The following is a 25,598-nucleotide window of genomic DNA, read 5'->3' on the forward strand; positions in this document are numbered from 1 at the left end:
CCAATTGTAGGACCAAGCGTTTGCCGCTTTATCAAAAGCTATGGCTGGTGGTAATGGTACAACTCAAATCTTTTAAACCGCACAGCAGCTCAAGTACCACGGTTCGATTGCTCTACCAAACAAAGACAATTATTGCACCCAACAAAATTGATATAAAATATAAGACATGTCAATATTTTTTAAGAAAATTGTTTAAAATCTAAAATTTGTCGATATTTTTGAAAAATATTTTATAAAATATATAATTTATCAATATTCATGCGAATTATTAATAGGAGAAGTTGGTGAAAATTCTCAAATCAAAACATTTCTTTGGGTTCACTCCCTACCCACAAAATTGTGGTACTATGTCATACAAATTGTGGTACATTTCATGTGGAAATGTGATACTAAAAAAGTACCCAGGGACTGAACACAAAAAAAAACGACAGCTGGGGACTGAAGGCCAATTTCCCGTTATTAATATACAACATAAGATTCATTAACATTCCCGAAGAATGTTGATATTAATATTCTGAAAAATATTAATCTAAAATCTATGATATGATCTATCAATATTCCGAAGAACATTGGTATGAATTTAAGTTTCGTTAAGCTTTCCGATGAATAACGATATAAGATTTTATTGATAATCTCGATGAATATTGATCAAATGTAAGATTTATTGATATCTTTGTTAAATGATGATCTTAAATATTATTGAAATTGAATAATATTTATATAAGATTTGTCAATGTTAGAGAAGAATATTGATTTAAGATCTAAAATATATAAATATTATCGAATAATATTGTTTAAATATGATCTAATATTTACCAATATTCTATCATATATCCGTAGTTAATTATTTTGAAGAAACATAATATAAACAAAAATTAATTTAATTTGTTTTTGATTGAAATATTTATCGAGATCTGAAAAAAAAAAGTGGATTTATTATGCAAATTTATTTAACTTGTCAAACGGTTTCATTAAATCCTGCTCAAAACCCATACAATTCTCAATATATATTTTGTGAACTTTGTTGAAAGAATTTGGTCTTAACCATCAGATTTGTGTAATTCTTATTATTTTATGTTACATTAAATTTTCAAATTCTATTTTGTTTTCCCAGTTTTTTTTGTCCAAATACGAGATTGGGGTAGAGAAGTCTAACCCGAATTTGTCGTGTACATAGAATATCACTACTTATCGTAATTGATCAATTCGCTACATCTTATATTTCAAGTAGAAAAGATTGAAAGAAAGGTATGTCAGATTTTTCAATTTCGATTATGTCGAAAAATTTTTTAAATAGCGAGCGACTAATATTGAAAGTCGTTTAATTAACATGATTAATTGCCTGAAGTAAATGAACACAGTTTAGACATTGTATCATGTGTAGATTAATTTTTCAAAAAATAAGAATATTTTATTTCACTCGAAAAAGAATATATATTACACATTATCAATATAGATATGTGAAAATTATATGTTTCTAAGTGTGAAAAACAAATATTTGTATATGTAGTATGATAAAAATATTAGATATCTTAATCGAATATTATACTGATATTCATTGATCTCTATAATCATAATATTGTACATGAAGTACATTGAAGAATTTCTATCTCGAAGAATTTCTATCAAGCCTGATACATGATTTGAGGAGGAAATTAACTACAACCCAAATTATATTTTCATTGTAACTTAACATAGTTATATTAAAGATCTAGAAGATCACTCATTGCCGATAAAATATGATGTTTTTGATAATATTTGGAATTCAATATAATATGTTATTACAAATAAATTACTTTATAAAAGCTCTAGTACCAAAAAAAGAGTTAATATGCATTTTCCCGAAGAGAAAATATCAAATTTATTTTTAGGAATTAATGTTGTTTTTGTGTCTCATAGACAAATATATGGGTGGTATACCGTACCGTACCGTAACGAAAATCATATACCGTATATCGCACCGAAAATTACGGTATAAGAAAATTGATACTGGTATAAGAAAATTCATACTGGTACCGTACCGAAAATTTCGGTACATATAACTAGCATACCGATTATACCGAAATTGTACTGTATACCGAGATTTCGATACGGTATCGATATATACCGTTTATACCCAAAAAAACCTTATATTTTAAAATTTTTATAAATTTATTGTTTTAAAATATTTTATATTTTTAAATTTTTGTATATTTTTTCGGTATTTCGGTATTTACTAAAATACCGAAAAAATATAAAAAAATTTTAAAATAGCTTACGAAAATTTCAAATTGCATACCGTTATCGTACCAAAAAATTCGGTATTATTACCGTACCGTACCGAAATCTTCGTTATACCGAAAATTCGGTAAATTCGGTATTTTTTCGATACGATAATCTCGGTATACCGAAAATTCGGTATTTTTTCTCACCCCTAGACAAATATAATATCGAGACAATTACTCCAGCAGATATCAAAATAAAATCGGGTGGTACACAAAATCATTTTCTCAAAAATGATATGATATCAATGTCAATATGATAAAATAAATGTCACAATAGACCAAGAGTTTATTGATGTCACGATCTCCTCACGAGAGATGTCAAAAATAAATGAGGCTAACTGTCCTAGGAGATCGTGATATAAATAATAGTAAAACAATATAAGAGGTTTAAGTGTATGAAACATCTAAAAAAAATTGGTGTCATGCAATATCATATCGTATTTTACTTGCAAGTAAATCTAAAATACGCCAGAAGCGTGGTCGACCAATAAATTCAAAAGATTTTGTATCTTGAAAGTATAAAAACTTCATAAGAAATAAATTTAGATGATACAATAAAATGGATTGATAAATCAAAATAATATTATTTCTGAAAGAATAGTAAACATACGTGAGATGAGATTTCAACAAATTATCTGTTTCATCAAAACTACGAGATCAAAGTAATATAATTATTGATAATTATTTTGATCTCAATATAGCTTTTGTCAATATGATGAATATATAAAACTACATGAGTTTGTAGATATTGGATATTGATATATGACAATATGGACTAACCTCAACCCAAAACTTATCAAAAGAACCCGAAATCGATTATGAGAACATATTTTCACTTGTAATGGATTTGTTGACTGAACAATGATATACACTGAAAAATCTATGAATGATTTGAAGTATAAAATTGAATTATATTCTACCTCCAAGATTATCTTTTCAATAAAATGACAAAAATCATTATGAGAATTAAGATAATTAAGACATATGCGATTCAATAATATTAGTAAATACTTCTGAAGATTTTACTAAAATTTCCAAGTAATTAAAACACAAATTTAAGATGAAAGACTTAGAAAATATGAAATTTTCTTTTGTGCTATGAACTCGATATTTTCAGAATGAATGTATGTTAATTGGTCACATCACACAACTATTATAATACTTTTATATGGATATGCTACATTCATTGATTATTGTTTGATAATGTTCAAATAATCTTTGGTCTTGAAGTATCATATGTAAACATCAATTGAAGATAATGTGATCGATATTTTCATAAGAACATTATTGCTATTGATACTCACGGGAAATTTAGGGTCCGATTCCGGCGAGTGTCACTAATCCAGACGCAGGTTTTGAAATAATCCTGAGCCTGAAATCACAAATGAGACCGTTAGAAGGGGGCCAGGAGGGTATCCTGGCGTAGCCCCTCCGACGCTCAAGTCAGAGACTGAGGATATATGAGGGGAGCAGCTAAGGGCGCTGCTGAAAACAATATAGTGAATGAAATAACCGTACGCTCAAACCTGGTATTTATAGGAGAATACCTGGGCTTCTCATGGGCCCTTCACCTGTGGGCCCTAAATATGGGCCGGATCTTGATGGGCTCATCCATGGGGTATCACCAGTCTCCCCCTCCCGAGTCGAACTGAATCGTAGGTTCAAAGTTCGATTAATTGTGTTGTCCTTGTTTTATCGGCGATGAGGACGTACCATGCCAGAAAAATTAATTTCGTTTGTCGTTAACGAACGATGTTACCACTGCGAAAATTACGGGGATCGACTNCTCACTCGAGCCGTCGCCCACGCCTCGCCTCGCCCAGCCACCATCTCGCGCCGCCCCGCTCTCGCCCGAGCGCCTCGCCTCGCCTCGCCCCAGCCCGGCACTCGCCCCTGCCAGCACGCGCCCTCGCCCCTGCCATCAGCTCGCCCAGCCGCGCGGACCCCCTTCCATGAGCTCGCCCTGCCCCGAGCTCGCCCCTGCCCTCAGCTCGCCCGGCCGCGCGCTCGCCCTGCCCCGAGCTCGCCCCTGCCATCAGCTCGCCCGGCCGCGCGCACGCCCTGCCCCGAGCTCGCCTGCCACGCCCTGACAGCCACGCTCGCCCGGCGCACACACAAACGCCCAGCGCTCGCCCAGCCGCGCACACCCCTTGCCACGAGCTCGCCCAGCGCTCGCCCCGGTCGTGCGCACGCCCTGCCACCAGCCTCGACAGCGCCCATCGCCTGCCGCGCACACGCCCGAGTGCCGCACAGCCAGCTCGCCCCACGCCGTGCTAGCACGCTCGCCCACCGCCTGCCGAGCACTCGCCCAGCGCGCTCGGCTCTTGCTGCTCGCCCTTCATCCCCGCGCTAGCACGCTCGCCCCACGCCGCGCTAGCACGCTCGCCCAAGCGCGCCACGCCCTCCCAAGCGCCCCTCCATCTCCTGCTCGTCCGGCGCACCACACCACGCCCGCCCGATCACACGCCATCTCCTGCTCGCCCGGCGCACCACACCTCTGCCAAGCGCTCGCCCGGCGCGCCACGCCCTCTCCTGCCCCCTGCCACGCTCGTCCCCGAGCACCCAGCAGCATGCCCCAGTGCCTTGCCAGCCCACCGAGCGCACGCTCGCCCACGAGCCCCCAGCCAGCACACCTTTCTGCACTGCTTTACTTTCCGTAAGATTATGCGACTTTTGCAATGTCTACACTTGGTTATTTCATTTCGCGCACTTTTGGCATGTATGAAACTCGTTTTATGCAACCTTGAGTATTTTGCATTTGAATTTGCTGCTTCTCACGAATTTATCTTTGATGTTATTAAACCACAAGGGCTAATAAAATATCCAACTCTCCTTCTCTTCTAGTAGGCATACCTTAAGCAAGCAAGTAAAAATTCGACGCCCTCACCCTCTAGCTCCTCGGCTAGGCGATGTTCTAATAGGAAAATAAAAATTCAACGCCTCCACCCTCTAACTCCTCTGCTAGGTGACACCTTAGCAGGAAAATAAAATTTCAACACATCCACCCTCTAACTCCTCTGCTAGGCGATGTCTTAGCAGGAAAATAAAAATTCAACCCATCCACCCTCTAACTCCTCTACTAGGCGATGCCTTAGTAGGAAAATTTAATTTTTCTCCTGCACGTTGCTCCTCTACTAGGCGATGCCTTAGTAGGAAAATGAAATTTTTTTTTCTCCTGCACTCTGCTCCTCTACTAGGCGATGCCTTAGTAGGAAAATTAAATTTTTCTCCTGCACTCTGCTCCTCTACTAGACGATGCCTTAGTAGGAAAATAAGATTCAACACCTCCACCCTCTAACTCCTCTGCTAGGTGACACCTTAGCAGGAAAGTAAAAATTCCACACCCCATCCTCTAACTCCTCTGCTAGGCGATGCCTTAGCAGGAAAATAAAAATTCAACCCCTTCACCCTCTAACTCCTCTACCAGGCGATGCTTTAGTAGGAAAATTTAATTTTTCTCCTGCACGCTGCTCCTCTACTAGGCCATGCGTTAGTAGGAAAATGAAATGTTTCTCCTGCCCTCTGCTCCTCTACCAGGCCATGCCTTAGTAGGAAAATATAATTTTACTCCTGCCCTCTGCTCCTCTACCAGGCGATGCCTTAGTAGAAACATTAACTCTTTCTCCTGCCCTCTGCTCCTCTACCAGGCGATGCTCTAGTAGGAAAATTTACTTTTTCTCCTGCACGTTGCTCCTCTACTAGACAATGCCTTAGTAGAAAAATTAAATTTTTCTCCTGCACTATGCTCCTCTACTAGACGATGCCTTAGTAGGAAAATAAGATTCAACACCTCCACCCTCTAACTCCTCTGCTAGGTGACACCTTAGCAGGAAAGTAAAAATTCCACACCCCATCCTCTAACTCCTCTGCTAGGCGATGCCTTAGCAGGAAAATAAAAATTCAACCCCTCCACCCTCTAACTCCTCTACTAGGCGATGCCTTAGTAGGAAAATAAAATTTACTTCTCCTCCTCCACTCTGCTCCTCTGCTAGGCGATGCCTTAGCAGGAAAATAAAATTTCTCTCCCCCCAACTCTGCTTTTTTGCTAGGCGATGCCTTAGCAGGAAAAATCAAGCTTCAACCTTCCCACCCCTGACTCCTCTACTAGGATCAGCCTAAGTAGGTAAAATTTAATTCATATCATCCTCATAATACAACATCCACGAACTTAATATAAAAACTCGGCTTTATTAAATTTCAACTGATAACGTAAGACAAATTCAGAAACGAAATACACCAAAAATAAAGTCAAGATTAATATTCTCTAAGGTGGTAAGCGTTCCCGGGCCTCTTTAGAGCCTTACCCAGCGCATTCTCCAACTTTCCTCTCTGCTCCTCTTGTACCTCCACAGGACAAAGTTACCCACTTAGAAGCTTCTCCGAATGACTCTACAACTGTAAGACTGAGCTTAAGCTTCCATGCGAATGCTCGCGACCTCTCTTTTCTTCTTCCTTCACGATTCTTTCATAACACCGACGCGCGACCTTCTGGTCCCCGCACAAGACTCCAACCCCCTTCCCCACAGGAAACTTCAGCTTCTGATGATATATGGACGCTACTGCTCTGAAATCCTTTAGGGCTGGTCGCCCCAGAATTCCATTGTAAGCGGATGGGGTGTCCACCACGGTAAATGTCATCATCTTTGTTATACGCAGAGGTTCGTGTCCCAAAGATAGAGGGATGAACATCTGACCCAAAGGCAGGATGGCGTGTTCTGCAAACCCATACAGCGGGGTGGAGACCGGCTCAAACTCAAATCCCTCCACCTTCATTTGATCCAACGTGCTTTTGAACAAGACGTTCACGGAGCTTCCATTATCAATAAATATCCTCGCCACATCATAATTGGCAATGGTGGCCGTTACCACCAAGGCATCGTTATGTGGAGTCACAACACCTCGGAGGTCTTCCGGCCCAAAGCTGAGGGCGGGGTCTTGTGGTAAGTCTGCACCCCTAGATATCTCAAAGTTCTCCAGCCTTCTCCCACGTGCCTTCCGAGCTCGCCCCGAGTCTCCATCAGTAGCACCCCCCGAGATCATATGAATCATTCCTCTCGTAGGGTGGTTATCCTCATTCATTCCCCTCCTCGGTTCGACGGGCTCCTGAGGGACATCTTGACATCGACCTTCCCCTCTCTGCTCCCCGATCCTCTGATTTATCCATGGAGGGCCTTGACCACGCCTAGGGGACGAGCGAGACCTCTGTCGACTCCTGGATGAGGATCCTTCTCGTTTATCCCGCGAAGGCAATCTAGCACTGCACTCAACCCTTTGCGACTTCTCCCACCTCCCCTCGGACTCCCTCACTTCCATCACCTTGTCCCGACTCCCATCCAGAGGAACATGGGATGAGAATTGTCCTCTGCCCCTAGCCTTATCATCCTCCCTCTCGGCCGCGCCTCTCTTCCTACTTCCTCTTTCCGCTCCCTCAACTCTACTTCTCCCAGGTCGCTGCTCCATCCTCTTATGCCGTTGGGCATCTTCGAGATTTACATATTTTTCCGCCCGAGATAACAGATCATCATAACTTGATGGAGGTTTCTTCACTAACGATTTAAAGAACTCTCCTCCTCTAAGTCCCTGGGTAAAGGCACTTATCATGATGTCAGGAGTGGCCGCTGGTATCTCCAACGCTGCGTTGTTGAAACGCTGGACAAACTCTCGCAAAGTTTCAGCTTCTTGTTGTTTCACCACAAACAGGCTCAAATAGTTTTTTTGGTGTTTTTTGCTGCTAGCGAATCTGTGCAAGAAAGCAGCGGAAAAATCCTCGAAAGATCGTATGGAGTTGGGCTGCAAGGTGTTAAACCATTGCTGGGCTGACCTCACCAACGTGCCCAGAAACACCCTGCACTTGACCCCATCTGAATATTGATGTAACAGGGCCGCATTCTCAAACCTCCCCAAGTGTTCCTCGGGGTCAGTATGTCCATCGTACTCACCCACATTCGACTGTCGAAAATTTGGAGGAAGCCCTTCTTCTAAAATGGCTAGTGAAAAAGGACTTCCTCTCTTGGGTGCCGGCGCTCTGCTTCCCAACTGCTGCCTCAACATCTGTATTTCCTTCCACATTTCTCCCATCTCACTAATCTCCCCCCTTTGGTGGGGCTGTGGCTCTTCAACCCTGCTCTGGTGGCCCTCAGCATCTTCCTCACGCTCCTGACGGGCTGCCTGTTCCTCTACAAACACAGACTCTTGATTCCTTTTCATGGCCTCATCCACTGTCCGGGCGATAAATTGGCCCAGCTGTTCCAGGGTCAAGTTCCCCACGTTCTCATTAGGACGGGTTTGTTCGACCCTTGTCTCGTGAAGGGGCTGCTCGGCTCTTGTCTCTTGACGAGGTTGTTCCTGTCTCGCCTCCACATGAGATGATTCGGGTTCCCTCTGAGGACGCGATGATGCTGAGGTAGCTCTTCTACTTCCTTTCTTGCCTACCATCTCTACGTCTCAACTCAAGATTTCCCACAGACGACGTCAAGTGATACTCACGGGAAATTTAGGGTCCGATTCCGGCGAGTGTCACTAATCCAGACGCAGGTTTTGAAATAATCCTGAGCCTGAAATCACAAATGAGACCGTTAGAAGGGGGCCAGGAGGGTATCCTGGCGTAGCCCCTCCGACGCTCAAGTCAGAGACTGAGGATATATGAGGGGAGCAGCTAAGGGCGCTGCTGAAAACAATATAGTGAATGAAATAACCGTACGCTCAAACCTGGTATTTATAGGAGAATACCTGTGCTTCTCATGGGCCCTTCACCTGTGGGCCCTAAATATGGGCCGGATCTTGATGGGCTCATCCATGGGGTATCAGCTATTAAATTTTGAGAAAGTAGCACGCAAGATCGGGCAACAATTTAAATATTTCAAGCGATACTTGCAACTGGTGGAGTAGTTCATATTACTCTTTATGACTTGTTTATGAATTTTTCCGAGCGATTTTTCATAACAAGATTTTCACGAGGCGGTTAGCAAAAAAACAAGAAATATCGTACTCTTTTTCTTTCATTGGGTTTTTGTCTCATTGGATTTTTCCTAATAAAATTTTAATGAGGCATATCTATCGTCAAGATAACATACAAGGAGAAGTATATGTTGTTGTACTAGTTTTTCTTTGCTCAAGTTTTTTCCAATATGTTTTATTTTCAAGGTTTTAACAAGATAACACCCGACTCTTCATTAGGTTTTCAAGCAACAATCTTGTCAAATGAAATATTCAATGAAGTAATTGTTGTATAGATAATATTCTAAGGGGGAGTGTTATGATATGATTGCGAATGTAGATGATTATGCAGATAAATTTTCTGTTAAGGTTGATATCTGAATCTTTCTATCTAGATGTTTGTATTATATCATTGTATCATATAAATATGGGTTCTCAATTATAAATAATATAGCTCGGAGTCATAATCTGAACTGACATTTCTCTCATCTCATCTATTTTCATATTAAATTTATAGCATATACGTGTATTTAATTTTGATTTTATTTATAGTTCAAAACCATTTCCCATTTTCACGATATTTTTAATATCTCATTGTGAACCAATTTCTTTGGAGATAATTATATTTTCTATTATTTTTTAAACGATATATTTTTTTTCCTGGACAATTAAATTTGGAGTAGGTATCTTGTGAGACAGTTTCACGAATCTTTATCTGTGAGACGGGTCAACCCTACTGATATTCACAATAAACAGTAATACTTTTAGCATAAAAAATAATATTTTTTCATGAATGACCCAAATAAAAGATTCGATCCAAAAAATTGATCCATAATATCGTATCACAATAGTTTTATTGTTAAATTTGTACAGGGGACTAATTTAAATGTTGGGCCTATGATGGACCCAGGCCCAGCCCAGTAATTGTGTCATAGTATATATTTGCCGGTTCAAGTTATATTTGTGTTTATTTTGTATGGAACCAATCTCTTCAAGTTCCAATCCAATTCTTCCCTCCAAACCCCAATGTTTGATGACATTATGAATCGCCGCTAAATTATCAGCGCCGCTCCTCCTCCGTCTGACTCCCGCCGCATTCCGGCTTCTTGCCACCGCCAGTGACCCGGAAATAGTCACAATCCTCAGTTCGGAACACCATACCTAATGGTGAATGGCGATGGTAGAACCGCTAGAGGGGATAATAAGGTAAATTTAGACGCTTAGCAGTTGATGTTGAAGTGGCTGGAGTTCATTTCATGCCCATTGCCAGATAATCATAAAAATCAAATCCAAGATTCGGAATTGGGAGGCCCGGGTTTGGTGATGGGGTCGACCCGGATCTATCTGGAGCCTTAAAACCGGATAATTCTCCTCAGGTATCGGTTTTAGCTGTTAGTCTCTGCTTATTGCCTGACAAGGTGCAAGAAGTTTATGGCGTGGTGTTTACTTTGAGAGTGATTGGATTCTCTTTTTAGCTCGGTCAGTTTTGACTTCATCGGGTTATTATGATCCATTCATAAATAATGATCGTCGACCGAAAGCAGAGTGGGCTACGGTGTTTGGTTTTGCTAGCACGTGTGATTATATAACTTGCATAATTTTGATGCATGTTATCCCATTGTTATTATGTTCTTGAATTCCTTTTGTTCATCAAGTTCTCGAATTTGTTTTTTAGTAAACAGTGTCTAACTCTTTTGCATTTATTAAAGATGGGTGCTCTGTTTATCTACATTGAATTTGATTTACATAAACTACTATGTTCTAGGTCTTTGATTCTCTTTCCTCGCTTGAAAGTACTGATAGGAAAAACAGTGCGAAAGCTCTTGGATGCTAAGTCAATAATTCAAATACTTCAAACCAGTGATGCTCCAATTTTATGTCATTTTCAACGAATTCTGCTTGATTCTTGATTTGACTTCTTATATCATCATTTGATGCATAAAGTTTACCAACAATGGCTATGAGGTCACAGCATTTCAGAGCCCTTGCTCCATATAATTTTTATTACACGAGATTATATATACATATGTATTTAATTATCTACGAACCAAAGCAATAATTACTTTGTCTTAGTAGTTTGGTATTTTTTTTCATTGGTTTTGCATGCTCCTAGGATGTTAAACCTCATAAAGATATTACCATTGAAGGAGTAAAAAATGAATAGACATAGAGTGATCAAATCGTTTTTTTCTTTATTATGATATCTTAATATTAATTTGATTGTAATGTCAACTTGTTGTAACCCATAGGGTAGCTCAGACTATAATATACTCCATTGGGTGCTTCTCATGATCAGGAACAACTGCTTATATATGCAATCAATTCCTTTTCCCGAAGACAGCAAGAAGGTTGGAAAGTCTTCATCAGCTAAAAAGAGGCGTTCATGTTATAAGCTAGGAACTCAATCTGTCATTTTAGAGAGTTCGGTGTTATTCGATAATGGGGATCAGACATATATTCTTCTGTTATCACAAGCAATTCTCCAAAATAGGGCGCTCAATTTGTGTTCAAAACAAGAATGGCTATTCATCCGATTCACAAACTCTTACTTCTGCTTCTTTCATAGTGGAAAATATTTTGTGGGCTCTTAAGAAAGGTGGGTCAATAAATAACCACTTGTTTTTTCAGTTAAACCCATTTATATATACTCAAATTCTGTACATATGTTGCAACAATTTACAAATGGGTCAGAAATTTATTGATTTAGTAGCTATAAATCACCCAAATTTCAAGCATTCTTCCAGTTCCATCAGTGCTGCAGTTCACACATTAGTTAAAAGTAAAAGAATGTCTGATGCGCAGGCTTTGGTTCTCCGAATGGTTAGGAGAAGCGGGGCTTCAAGAACCGAGATTGTAGATTCTTTAGTTGAGGCTTGTAAACATTGTGGGTCGAATTTATATGTTTTTGATTTGTTAATTAAGACTTATGTACAAGCTAGGAAGTTAAGGGAGGCTGTAGAGGCGTTCCGTTTGTTGAGACATCGAAATATTTGTGTATCTATAAATGCTTGTAATAGTCTTCTTGGAGGACTTGGCAGGATCGGGTGGGTTGATTTGGCTGTAGAAGTGTATGAAGAGATTGTGAAAAAAAGACCGGATCTGAATGTCTATACCCTTAACATCATGGTAAATGTGTTATGTAAAGATGGGAAAATGGAAAAGGTGAACAAATTTTTGATGGAAATGGAAGAAAGAGGGATTCTTGCAGATATTGTCACCCATAATACTTTGATTAATGCATATTTTCGAGAAGGGTGCACGGAAAAAGGCTTCGAGTTGATGAGGTCGATGGAGGGTAAGGGTTTGAAACCATGTTTGTTGACTTATAATTTGATTATCAATGGCTTGTGTAAAAATGGGCAGTATGAGAGAGCCAAGAAAGTTTTGAATGAGATGGTCCAGTTTGGGTTGTATCCCGATACTACCACATATAATGGACTGCTAGTTGAATGTTGTAAAAAAGATGACACAGAGGAAGCTGAGGGTATTATTGAAGAAATGATGCATTTGGGTGTTGTCCCTGATTTGATTAGTTATAGTTCGATTGTTGGTTTGTTTTCGAGAACTGGGAATCTTGAGAAGATGATAGCTTATTATAACGCTATGCAATCCAAAGGCTTGATACCTGATACTGTTGTTTATACAATTCTTATTGGTGGATTCTGCAGAAATGGCGCTATCGTAGAAGCTATGAAGGTACGCAATGAAATGGTGAAACAGGGTTGCCACATGGATGTGGTGACTTACAACACTATCTTGAATGGCTTGTGTAAAGAAAAGATGCTTGGCGAGGCAGATAAACTTTTAAATGAAATGATTGAAAGGGGTGTTTATCCTGATTTTTGCACGTATACGACTCTTATAAATGGCTATTGTAAGTCCCGGCAAATGGATAAGGCTATAACCTTGTTTGGACACATGCTTCAGAGAAATCTGAAGCCGGATGTGGTCACATACAATACCTTGATCGATGGATTTTGTAGGATAGGTGAAATGAAAAGAGCCATGGAGTTGATGGATGATATGATTTCTAAAACTGTACATCCCAATGATATCACATATGGTACACTAATAAATGGATTCTGTAACGATGGTTTTCTGTCTCATGCATTCGGATTGTGGAATGAGATGGTTGACAATGGTATTCAACCAAACCTTGTGATTTGCAATTCTCTCATCAAAGGCTACAGCAGATATGGTGATCTAACAAAGGCATATGATTTCTTGAAGAAAATGGAATTGAAAGGGGTTTTTCCCAATTGCATCACATATAACACTCTCATTCTTGGATTCATGAAAGATGAGAATGTTAATACAGCTTTTGACTTGGTAAATCGAATGGAAACCGAAGGTCTAGTTCCTGATGTAACAACATATAATGCTATTCTCCACGGGTTTTGCAGGCTAGGTAGAGTGCAAGAAGCTGAAAAAATATACAGAAAGATGATAGAGGGTGGCATTGACCCTGATAAATCATCATATACATCGTTAATAAACGGTTATGTTTCTCAGGATAATTTGAAGGAAGCTTTTAAATTCCATGATGAAATGCTGCGAAGAGGTTTTGTGCCTGACGATAAGTTTTAGTTTCCCTCTTTAATCTATCATTGTCTGGTCGTTGTTATTTGATCCCAGTTGCTGAAATATATCCGCAACATGTCCACAATCAGTACCAAGGTGATGACCTATAGCATTCACACTTTACTAATCAAATAATTATCTATTTAAATTGTTAACGTGATTTCCTGCTATTCAGGACTTTAAAATTCTAAAAGCGAACGGAAGGCCGAATCTCTGCATCCCGTTATGGTACTTTATCCTTGATACTAAAAGTAAACGGAAGGCCGAAACTCTGCATCCCGTTATGGTACTTTATCCTCGATCATCTTTCTTGATGTTACCTTAGATTTTCTCGACACATAATTTTGTTGTAATGTGTTTTTCTTGGAGTGAATTCAGCCAAGATGGTTGTATCTCCTAATTGCTGCATCGCTTGAGGAACAGTTGAAGTAGAAGCAAATAGGTAAGAAGTGGAAATAGGGGAGTTCGGTCAGTCGATTCTTGGAAATGTCAGAATGGAAGTGAGGTGATTTGATTATAGAAAAACATAAATCCTCATGTTTTTTTAGTGGAAAATATATGATTTCATTATCCGACAAAAATTCTCAAAGTCGTGACTTACAAGAGAGCTAAAAAATAAAGGGAAAAAATTCTCTCTCTTGGGAATCATTAAGAAGATAGTAACCATGAGATGTCAATGATTGTGCAACCTGATTTGCAGTTCTTTGACAAAAACTGAGTGCCTGGGCACGATGGATGTTGATAAAAGATGCGATAGATCCTTTTGCTGCAAACGGGGATGGTTTGGATATAGATAAAACCATGTTGAGTGCATCCGTTTAAAAAATGACATCAGGCCAACCCTCCCAAACCGCAGGTAACTCCGCAATGAAAGGTGAAAACACACCCAAAAAGCTCGTAGACCGAGCAACACAATTCCCAGATTGTTGCGAGCCACAATGCAAACGCCAAAATGCCTTGAGCCCTGAAAGACCACTGCATCAACATTTATTTTGATGGTTCCTTATGCTCCAGAAAACTGATCGAGAAGGTGAAGGAGACGGATCGGGGAGCAAAGATTGGCACGAAGTGTACTGATTCCATAAGCTACCTGCTCGAGCAACAACCAAACTTGGGGAAGACAGTCTCCCCTCAAACACAAAAGATTTCAAGAAACCATTGCACGGAGTTCGTCTTGATCAATTTGCCAAAAGAGACTATCAATTCTGTAAGATATTTGATTTTATTTAGAAGATTTTCAGGTTTTTATTTTTTAGTTTTTTACAAAGGTTCAACTTGCAATTTGCTTGAGAAATTTTCGGAAGATAGCACATGTGGAAAGCCTTATTTTCCTTATTTTGTCATCCTCATTTTTATATATATACTGGTTTTTTTTTTTTACGCATTGAGTGTACGTCATATATTTAATTAATAAAATATTTTTTATAATAAAATTTTATTAAGTTGTAAAAAATTAATGATAATTAAATTTTTTTTTGAAAAGATAAACAGGAAGGAAATTATGAGACATTATAGGAAGTTTTAAAATTGTGAAAAATTACAATAGTTTTGGAAATTCATTTTAAAAAATAGGATGTGGTTTTTATAAGGTCCTTTACTCCTTTTGCTTTATTAAATAATAAATATAATAAGATATATATATATATTTATTTATTTATTTTTTATTTTAATTGATTACAAATGTCTCCTCTAAAGTTTGTTATGTTAATAAAAAAACTAAACTATATTTAAATATTATATATATTTTCTTCGAGGACTGTGAAACGTAAGATAAATATAAATATAATGTTGTAAATTAAATTTTCTAACATCACATGCAGTCTTTAATCTTCGTATTTATCTTACGTTAATTTAATTAACTTTTTAAAAAATATTAGAGAAATATAAACATGATGGTATTGTTGAAAATTTAATATTTTAATATTGAATATTTGAATATTGAATGTTGAATATTTGAATGTTGAAAATTAGGTAAAATTAGGTGTTGAATATTGAAATTTGTGTGTGATGATAAGGTAATGATGTAATTTATTTTTGGATTATTTGTAAAATTTTTCTATAAATAGATCTCTCATTTGTGAAGAAAATCACAATTGAGTTGAGAGAAAAATATTATAAAGTATGTAGTGTAATAATTTTGAGAGTTTGAGATTTTTACTTTTTATCGTAAATTTTTACTTTTTCACAACACGTTATCAGCACGAAGCTCTAAAAGTCCTCCATATTTTTCCAAGCTCCAAAACAGAAGAAAAAAGTAACAAAAGTAATAATATTTATTTTACTGTTTATTTATTTATTGTGTATATACTTAATATATAATATAATGTTATAATAAAATAAATTTTTCAAAAACTTGTTATAAATCCTGGGAGGATGTTAAGACGACATCCCACACTCCTGGTAAGGGATACGACAAGTATAAAAGTCTATAAGGTTTTTAAACAAAATATCTTATGACACTTCATTATAATAATATGATATGATATACATAATTGTTTAAACATGACTAATATTATATACACCATATTATTAACATAAAATTATACAAATACATACATTTATTTTTTTTGTACACCAACGGTCATAAACGGTAACAAAACGGCTAGTTTTTGCCTTATAAATATGATCTCACAAACATATTCAATCACTCCAACTTTCTCTTCTTCTCAAAAATTGTTCTTCATCAAATTTTTGAAAAAAAAAAGAAGATGACTTTCACAAAGTTATTTTTAATTATTTTGTTATAATACTCACGAATCTTGTACTTATCGGAGAATATCCTCCTCGTGTGTTTTCTTTATTTTTACGAATGCTTGTATTTGTTGTTTATCCATTACTTTGTATTGCAATATTCATTAACTAATCAAATGTATCGTAATTTTTTTTAGTACCACCATGTCAAACGTGGCAAACCTCGAATTCATTGCTCTTGATATTACGGGAAAAAATTATATGCCATGGACTCTCGATGTAGAAATGCATCTTGAGTCATTACGTCTATATAAGACTATAAAAGAAAATGGCATATGCACATCACAAGAAAAGACAAGAGCTGTGATATTTTTGCGTCGACATCTCGACGAGGGATTAAAATGTGAATATCTGATTGAAAAAGATCACATGACTTTGTGGAAGGGATTAAAAGAAATATTCGAACATATAAGGGAAGTTATACTTCCGACCGCCCGGGATGAATGGAATACGTTGAGATTCCAAGATTTTAAGAAAGTCAGTGATTACAACACGGCGATGTATCGAATAATCTCGCAACTGAAATTTTGTGGGCATGTGATTTCTGAATTGGAAATGCTTGAAAAAACATTTTTCACTTTTCACGCATCGAATATAACTCTACAACAACAATATAGAGTGCGATGATTTTCGAGATATTCTGAACTAATCGCTTGTCTCCTTGTCGCGGAAAAGAATAATGAGCTTTTAATGAGAAATCATCAGGCACGACCCACTGGTTCAACGGTATTTCCTGAAGTAAATGTCGTAAGCAAAAATGAATTTAAACCTGGAAACCAAAATCAAAGATATAGACAAGATTTTGGTCGAGGACAAAATCGAGGTCGTGGTCGTGGACGTGGACATGGAAGTGGTCGTGGTCGTGGACGCGGCCGTGGTTTTGAAAATAATCGAGATAATTATTTCTATAACTCATCTCAAAAGAGCGTCCCAAACCATCCACCGAAAAGACATCAAGAGAATATGAGTGTTAATGATAATCACTCAAAAAGATTTGAAAGTTCTTGTTTCAGATGTGGTACTCCAGGACATTGGTCCCGTATTTGTCGAGCCCCTGAGCACCTTTGTAAACTTTATAAAGAATCAATAAAGGGGAAAGAAAAGGAGACCAACTTTACTGAACACAGTGAACCTTTGAGTGGTTCAACTCATTTTGATGCTGGAGATTTTCTGATTGATTTCTCAGATAATGATCAATTTGATGGTGGAATAAATATGTAAAATATTTTATTTTTTATGTATTCGTATGATAATGTTTTATAGTGTGTTATATTGTATTGTATTTTATTGTCAATAATTTTATTTCATTGCATATTTTTTTGAAGTTCAAATATGGAAAATGCTACGAACCAAGCTGAAGTTTGCATACCTGATAGTGGTACAACGCACACTATCCTCCGAGATAAAAGATATTTCTTGGAACTAAAACCAACAAAAACAACGGTGAATACAATATCAGGTCCTGTAGACTTGATTAAAGGATGTGGTAAAGCACAATTTTTGTTACCTAATGGTACAAAATTTTTGATCAATGATGCTTTATATTCACCACAATCGAAAAGAAATTTGTTGAGTTTTAATGATATATATTCCCATGGGTATGATACTCAAACAATGAATGAAGGGAATGAGAAATATATGTGTCTTACCACATATAAATCAGGAAAGAAATATGTGATTGAAAAACTACCAATGCTCCCTACTGGATTGCATTATACACATATACGTCCCATTGAATCAAACATGGTAATTGATAATTCTTCAATATTAACCAATTGGCATGATCGATTAGGACATCCTGGTTCAACAATGATGCGAAGAATTATAGAAAATACACATGGTCATCCATTGAAAGACCAGAAGATCTTTCAGAATAATAAGTTTCAATGTAAAGCATGTTCTCTTGGAAAACTTATTATAAGACCATCACCAGCCAAAATCCAAACTGAATCACCAATGTTTCTTGAACGTATTCAGGGTGATATTTGTGGACCAATCCATCCACCATGTGGACCATTCAGATACTTTATGGTATTGATTGATGCCTCCAGCAGATGGTCACATGTATGTTTATTGTCAACTCGAAATGTTGCATTTGCAAGATTACTTGCTCAAATAATAAAATTGAGGAATCAATTTCCCGATTATACAATCAAGAAAATTAGACTTGATAATGCTGGTGAATTTACTTCCAGACTTTTAATGATTATTGTATGTCTATGAGAATCATTGTTGAGCATCATGTTGCTCATGTACATACACAGAATGGATTGACTGAATCATTGATTAAACGTCTGCAAATGATTGCTAGACCAATGATTATGAAAACAAAGCTTCTTATTTCTATATCGGGACATGCAATTTTACATGCCGCTGCATTAATTCGCATCAGACCAAGTGCATATCATAAATACTCCCCATTGCAGCTTGCATTTGGTAAAGAACCAGACATTTCTCATCTGAGAATTTTTGGATGTATGGTGTATGTGCCTATTGCACCACCGCAACGAAAAAAATGGGACCTCAAAGAAAGATTGGAATTTATATCTGTTATGATAGACCATCAATCATTCGATATCTTGAACCTCAAACAGGCGACGTGTTCACAGCACGTTTTGCTGATGTCATTTTAATGAGGAAATCTTCCCAATGTTAGGGGGAGACAAGAAACATACTGAAAAAGAAATTACATGGTATGTATCATCATTGTTACATCTGGATCCAAGAACCTAACAATGTGAAAAAGATGTACAGCAAATTGTGCATTTGCAAAGAATAGCAAATAAAGTATCAGATGCATTTACAGATGCAAAAAGGGTAACTAAATCATATATACATGCTGTAAATGCTCCTGCTCGAATTGAAATTCCAAAGAAACAAATTGAACAAAGTCATGATGTCGTAAAACGCCTGAAGCGTGGAAGGCCAGTCGGTTCCAAGGATAAAAATCCTCGAAAAAGAAAATTCATAGAGAAACACAATGATCACAAAATAGAGAATGATATTCCTGAAAAAACACATGATGATCACAAAATAGAGAATGTTGTTCCTGAAGAAACACATGATGATGAAAATGTTCTGTCAGAACCACAAACTGACGAGAATCATGAAATCTCTATCAATTATATTAATACTAGAAAAATATGGAACCGAAAAAAAATAGAAGAAATTGATGATATATTTTCTTATAATATGGCAATCGACATCATAAATGATAATGAAGATCATGAACCAAAATCTTTTGGTGAATGTAAAAATTGGCAGGATTGGATAAAATGGAAAGATGTCATCCAGGTTGAATTGGATTCGCTAAATAAACGTAATGTTTTTGGACATATAGTCCTTACACCTGAAGGTGTAAAACCTGTTGGATACAAATGAGTTTTTATTCAAAAGCGAAATGAGAAAAATGAAATAGTAAGATATAAAGCTCGACTTGTTGCACAAAGTTTTTCTCAAAGGCCTGGAATTGATTATGAAGAAACGTATTCTCCCGTGATGGATGCAATTACGTTTCGGTATTTGATTAGCCTGGCAGATCTGAAAATTTAGAAATGTGTCTTATGGATGTTGTTACAGCTTACTTATATGGATCACTTGATAGTAATATATATATGAAAATCCCTGAATGATTTAAGATGCCTGAAGCACAAAATTCAAAACCCAGAGAATGTTATTATGTGAAATTACAAAGATCATTATATGGGTTAAAAGCAATTCGGCCGAATGTGGTATAATCGGCTAAGTGATCACTTGATGAAAAAGGGATATGTAAATAATTCAATATGCCTTTGTGTTTTCATTAAGAAAACAACATCCGGATGCGTAATTATTGCTGTATATGTTGATGATTTAAACATCATTGGAACGAATAATGAAATTCATGAAGTTGTGTCATACTTGAAGGAAGAATTTGAAATGAAAGATCTTGGAAAAACCAAGTATTGTATGGGTTTACAAATTGAACAAAAAGAATGTGGAATATTTGTTCACCAGAAAAATTATACAGAAAAGATCCTTAAACATTTTAATATGGATAAATCAAATCCTTTAAGTACTTCAATGGTTGTTAGATCATTAAACATAGAAAATGATCCATTCCGTCAATGTGAAGATGATGGAGATATTTTTGGTCCAGAAGTACCATATTTAAGTGCTATCGATGCCCTTATGTATCTTACAAATTGTACAAGGCCTGATATATCTTTCGCCGTAAATTTATTGGCAAGATTTAGCACATATCCAACAAAGAGACACTGGAACGGAATTAAACATATATTCCGTTATCTACGAGGAACGACAGATTTGGGACTTTTGTATTCAAAAGATGCTAATCCAAGTATAATTGATTATGTCGATGCTGGATACTTATCTGATCCACACAAGGCACGTTCCCAAACTGAATATGTATTTACTCGTGAAGGCACTGCAATTTCTTGGCGTTCACAGAAACAAACGCTCGTAACAACTTCATTAAATCATGCCGAGATTATCGCACTACATGAAGCAAGCCGTGAATGTGTGTGGTTAAAATCAATGACCCAACATATCCAAATCTCATGCGGATTATCATTCGAAGAGAAGTCTGTGATACTATATGAAGATAATGCTGCATGTGTTGCTCAAATGAAAGAAGGATACATAATAAGCGACAGAACTAAACATATTCCTCCTAAGTTCTTCGCATTCACCAAGGAGCTTGAGAAGAATAAATATATTGATGTTCGTCACTTTCAATCAAGTGAAAACTCATCAGATCTCTTCACAAAGGCACTTCCTACGACAATATTCAGAAAGCACATATATATAATATTGGGATGCGCAATCTACGACATCTGTGAAGAATTGTTCGTGTCAACATGAGGGGGAGTTTACGTGACTACACTCTATTTCCCTTACTATGGTTTTTATCCCAATGAGTTTTTCCTAGTAAGGTTTTTTAACGAGACAGTATAAAAACACGTGATGAAGACAATCATTATGATCATCATCACAAGGGGGAGTGTTGAAAATTTAATATTTTAATATTGAATATTTGAATATTGAATGTTGAATATTTGAATGTTGAAAATTAGGTAAAATTAGGTGTTGAATATTGAAATTTGTGTGTGATGATGAAGGTAATGATGTAATTTAATTTTGGATTATTTGTAAAATTTTTCTATAAATAGATATCTCATTTGTGAAGAAAATCACAATTGAGTTGAGAGAAAAATATTATAAAGTGTGTAGTGTGATAATTTTGAGAGTTTGAAATTTTTACTTTTTACCGTAAATTTTTACTTTTTCACAACAGATATAAAATATAAGATAAATAAAAAATTTTATAGGGTATTTGTAACCATGAAAACATCCGAAGATAATTTGAATTTGGGCCCATGATCAGCCAGGCCCAGCCCAGGAAAAGAAATTGGGCTCAGAAATGGTGTACATGCCCTCCGATTCCAGTGATATTCATCCGTATTCCAGCGGACTTTTTATGGAATCTCTTCCAATCCAATTCTTCCCTCCAAAACCCCCATGTTTGATGACCTCATCAATCGCCGGCAAATTATCCACGTCGCTCCTCCTCCGCCTCCCTCCCACTGTATTCCGGCCTTTTGCCACCATCAGTGACCTGGAAACAGTCACAATTGCGGAACCCGCAGTCCGGTACCCCAGACCTAAAGGCGGTAGAGCCGTTAGAAGTAAGCTAAACTTAGATGCTCAGCAATTGAAATTGAAGTGGCTGGAGTCCATTTCGTTCCCGTTGCCAGATAATTATCAAATCCAAGATTCAGAATTGAGAGATTTGGATTGCTGCAAAGCTGGCTCGGGTCTGGTTGTTGGGGTCGACCCGGATCTCTCTGGTGCCTTGGCAGTCTTAAAACCGGATAATTCTCCTCAGGTGTTGGTTTTAGCTGTTGGTCTCTAGTTATTATGTGGCAAGGTGCAAGAAGTTTATGGCCGTGGTGTACTTTGAGACTTGAGAGTGTCTCTAGTCTTTATATTGGATTCATTTTTTAGCTCGGTTGTCCTACATTGCTTGGTTCTACAAGCACGTGGGTTCGTAACTTGAATTATTTTCATGCATGTTATATCACTGTTATTGAGTTCTTGAATTTGTTTGTTTATCAAGTTCTCGATTTTCTTTTAGCAGACACTTTCTAGGTCTACTGCATTTATTTAAGATGGGTGCTCTGTTTCTATGTTCTAGGTATTTGATTCTCCTCACTTGAAAGTACTGATAGGAAAAAGAGTGCGAAAGCGCTTGGATGCAAAGTCAATCATTCAATTACTTCAAACCATTGATGCTCCAATTGGTATGTCATTTTTCATGAATGCGACCAGATTCTCGATTTTAACTTCTTATATAATCATTTGAATTTTGATGCATAAAGGATGCCTTTATTGCCTATGAGGCCACAATAATTCAGTAATCCTTTCTCCTTATAATTTTTATTGCACGTGATAATATATATATCTTTTAATATCTATGAAGCAAATCAATAATTACTTTGTCTTAGTGGATTTGTATTCTTTCATTGGTTTTGCATGCTCATGGGATGTTCGAATTTATAAAGATGTTCCCATCGAAGAATACAAAGGTATAAAGAAAAAGCAGAATAATTAATAGAGTGATCAAATGGTTTCGTTCATAATCACATTGTGTGATTTAAATTTGATAATTATGTCAATGTGATATAATTCATAGTATATCTCGAACTAAAATTTATTTTCAAACTCTGTTGGGTGCTTCTCATGATCAGGAACCACTGCATATATAGAGCAATCAATTCCTTTTCCCCAAGATGGCAAGCAGGTTAGAAATTCTTTATCAGCTGAAAATGGGCATTCTTTCTAAAAAGTTTATCTCCATGGCCATTGTTTTTTCTGTCATGTGATTTTCTCTTACGGTTTTGTGTAACTCTGTTGATATTTCATCAGCTGTAAAAATAAACTCAAAATCTGTCTTTAGAAGTTTCACGATGGTAAACTAGCGAGATAATTGTCTTTTCAACTTAGCCAAATCCGTTTTCGGAAGACAGTTGAGTCTTCCCGAAAACTGTGTAGCAAATTATGTAATAACTTTTCTTGACAGGTTTTTCATTGGAACATACCCATTAACTGCTCGATGAGTCATTTCATAACGTCTCGACTTGGTGAATCAGGTTCAGTTGTGGAAAACAGTTCTATGATAAATATACAACTGTGTGCTAATGGAGATTTCACAATTTTTTCAACAACACCGAAAACACGCTATGAGAAACTCGAAATATCAATAAGCATACCAAGAATAACATGAGTTTTAAGAAGTATGCATAGGTGCTCCATGAACAATCAGATACCTATAAGTAGAAACCTATCAACACACATCAATCATGCACATGAGAAATAGTATAACCGGCTTTAATGGTTTAATGTCCCCCCGTACTTATCACCTACTGAGTTTCAGTTGTAAATTCAGCAGGGTATATTTTTTCTGCTAACCAATTGTGTATTGTCCTTGATTTTGGTCTCTTAAACATACATTTTGTTGCATTAAGGGATGGTGGAGCGGGGGATTTGGCTATGGATTGTGGATAGGGATTCTGGTGGCATCAGGATTTTCTGTTGTTCCAGTTCCATCATTTGTTTGGAAGAATGAATTTAAACTATCGGGAGATCGTTCAAGCAAGGTTCATCCAATATTTTTACTTCTTGTTATATACGTATCATGATGCTATTTTGATTTCTAAGTTCCTCCTTGTGTCTGATGGTGTATGAATCTCTGTATAAACTTTAAAAGAGAGGAGAAAAAGAACACATGAGAATTTGTCATATTTTGTCAGTACTTGCATACCAAAATATATATTGACATCTTGATTGGCAGGATGATAGCCGTGATCTTGCGTCCACTCTATTTCCGTCCATTAGTTCCTTGTTGAAAAGGAAGAAAGATCATGGTTAGCAACCTCTCTATATATTTCCAAAAAATAAGTTTTAGCGTTCTTGATTTTCAAATCATGTAGGTCGTGCTGAGGCTTTGCTCATTGCGGCCTATGGCAAAGGACTGAAGGCGAACTTCCATTCCTCTCGCATGTTGGAAGAATCTGATACCTTACAAACAACATAATCCCAGTTTATATTCTTAGCTGCTCTAGCTGACCATCAATAGTTAAAAAGTACATTTGTTGAGATAGAACATTTATGGCCGACTCAGACTAACCCGTAATGTGTGGTGCAAATATTTCAAACCGTCGTAATTTGTACCACAGAAAAATGAGTCGTCATCTCACGATTTTGCCAAAAGGCGTACGCCGAAGAATCTACTAAGTACGCCTTGTATTTTATGAACATTGTGTGATCCATGGATCTATTGGATCAAATCCCTGGTCTTATGAAGATATGACTGTAAGTTATAGTTGCTAGGAGTACTTCGATCTTCGCATGTCTTATGTAAGATTTGGGCCGATTTTCTTGTTTCTGTGTTCTATGACAGTGTTTTATTCTCTTCTTTGCCATTTTTTTAAACTTGGATTTTCTTGAATCCAGACAAAAAGAGAGCATTATTTCCCATCTATTTTGTTAATCAAATTTCCTTATGTTACTATATTATCCTAAATATTGAAAAATCTTCGCTGTTTTTAGTCTTAAATTTCATCCAACAGCTTTTTTAATTAAAAAAAATACTGTCGTACTTGAATTTACATTTGATAAATCTTGATGGCGATTAAGTGGTTGACTATTATGCACGTTCCATACAAAAATGGGTGGACCCTTTTGAATATCTTGGATTGGGTAAAGACGCATTATTTAATTGGTCACATGCAGCTCCATACGCCACTAACTAGCTTGTACCTTTAAAAAAGTAGTAAAATTATATTGAAATATAAATAATTATATAATGAACAATAGTTTTTTTTAGCACATTTTTTAAAAAATAATGACTCAATTTTTTATCAAAATATTTACTGGTTCGTTATATTATTTATCTATATTTTTATTCAATCTAATCTCATTTTTGGTGCACCGTATTATTTATGCATCTACCAATCATTTATCTTACATGAATCAAATCATCATTCATTTATCTCACATCAATCA

General features: G+C 36.9%; 2 protein-coding genes across 6 annotated transcripts; both read left to right on the plus strand.

The window, feature by feature from the left end:
* The first annotated feature begins 10,168 nt into the window (after positions 1-10,168).
* On the plus strand, positions 10,169-13,934 carry LOC140959647 (uncharacterized). 5 transcript variants are annotated; one of them, XM_073417579.1, is made up of 3 exons: positions 10,169-10,576; positions 10,966-11,060; positions 11,497-13,787. In XM_073417579.1, exon 3 carries the CDS (start codon positions 11,640-11,642, stop codon positions 13,785-13,787), a length of 2,148 nt encoding a protein of 715 aa, XP_073273680.1. In that variant the 5' UTR covers positions 10,169-10,576; positions 10,966-11,060; positions 11,497-11,639. The 5 variants fall into 5 exon arrangements, with proteins under 5 accessions (XP_073273680.1, XP_073273682.1, XP_073273678.1 ...); XM_073417581.1 differs by lacking the exon at positions 10,966-11,060 and having other exon boundaries at positions 11,497-13,934; XM_073417577.1 differs by lacking the exon at positions 10,966-11,060 and having other exon boundaries at positions 11,450-13,787.
* Positions 13,935-21,939: 8,005 nt separating this feature from the next.
* On the plus strand, positions 21,940-25,008 carry LOC140958502 (Holliday junction resolvase MOC1, chloroplastic-like). The gene is made up of 6 exons (XM_073415960.1): positions 21,940-22,419; positions 22,729-22,834; positions 23,282-23,334; positions 24,059-24,190; positions 24,385-24,457; positions 24,524-25,008. Exons 1-6 carry the CDS (start codon positions 21,955-21,957, stop codon positions 24,625-24,627), a joined length of 933 nt encoding a protein of 310 aa, XP_073272061.1. The 5' UTR covers positions 21,940-21,954; the 3' UTR covers positions 24,628-25,008.
* Positions 25,009-25,598: the final 590 nt, after the last annotated feature.

Source organism: Primulina huaijiensis, chromosome 15 (assembly GCF_012295235.1).
Source record: "Primulina huaijiensis isolate GDHJ02 chromosome 15, ASM1229523v2, whole genome shotgun sequence".
NCBI lineage: Eukaryota > Viridiplantae > Streptophyta > Magnoliopsida > Lamiales > Gesneriaceae > Primulina > Primulina huaijiensis.

Bases quoted from the DNA above. Each gene is read 5' to 3' on its own strand.
- LOC140959647 (XM_073417581.1), top strand. From the start codon at position 11,640: ATGGGGATCAGACATATATTCTTCTGTTATCACAAGCAATTCTCCAAA.
- LOC140958502 (XM_073415960.1), top strand. From the start codon at position 21,955: ATGGTGTACATGCCCTCCGATTCCAGTGATATTCATCCGTATTCCAGC. The intron at 22,835-23,281 runs GTATGTCATTTT...TCTCATGATCAG, and splicing joins AACCATTGATGCTCCAATTG to GAACCACTGCATATATAGAG. The intron at 23,335-24,058 runs GTTAGAAATTCT...TGTTGCATTAAG, and splicing joins TTCCCCAAGATGGCAAGCAG to GGATGGTGGAGCGGGGGATT.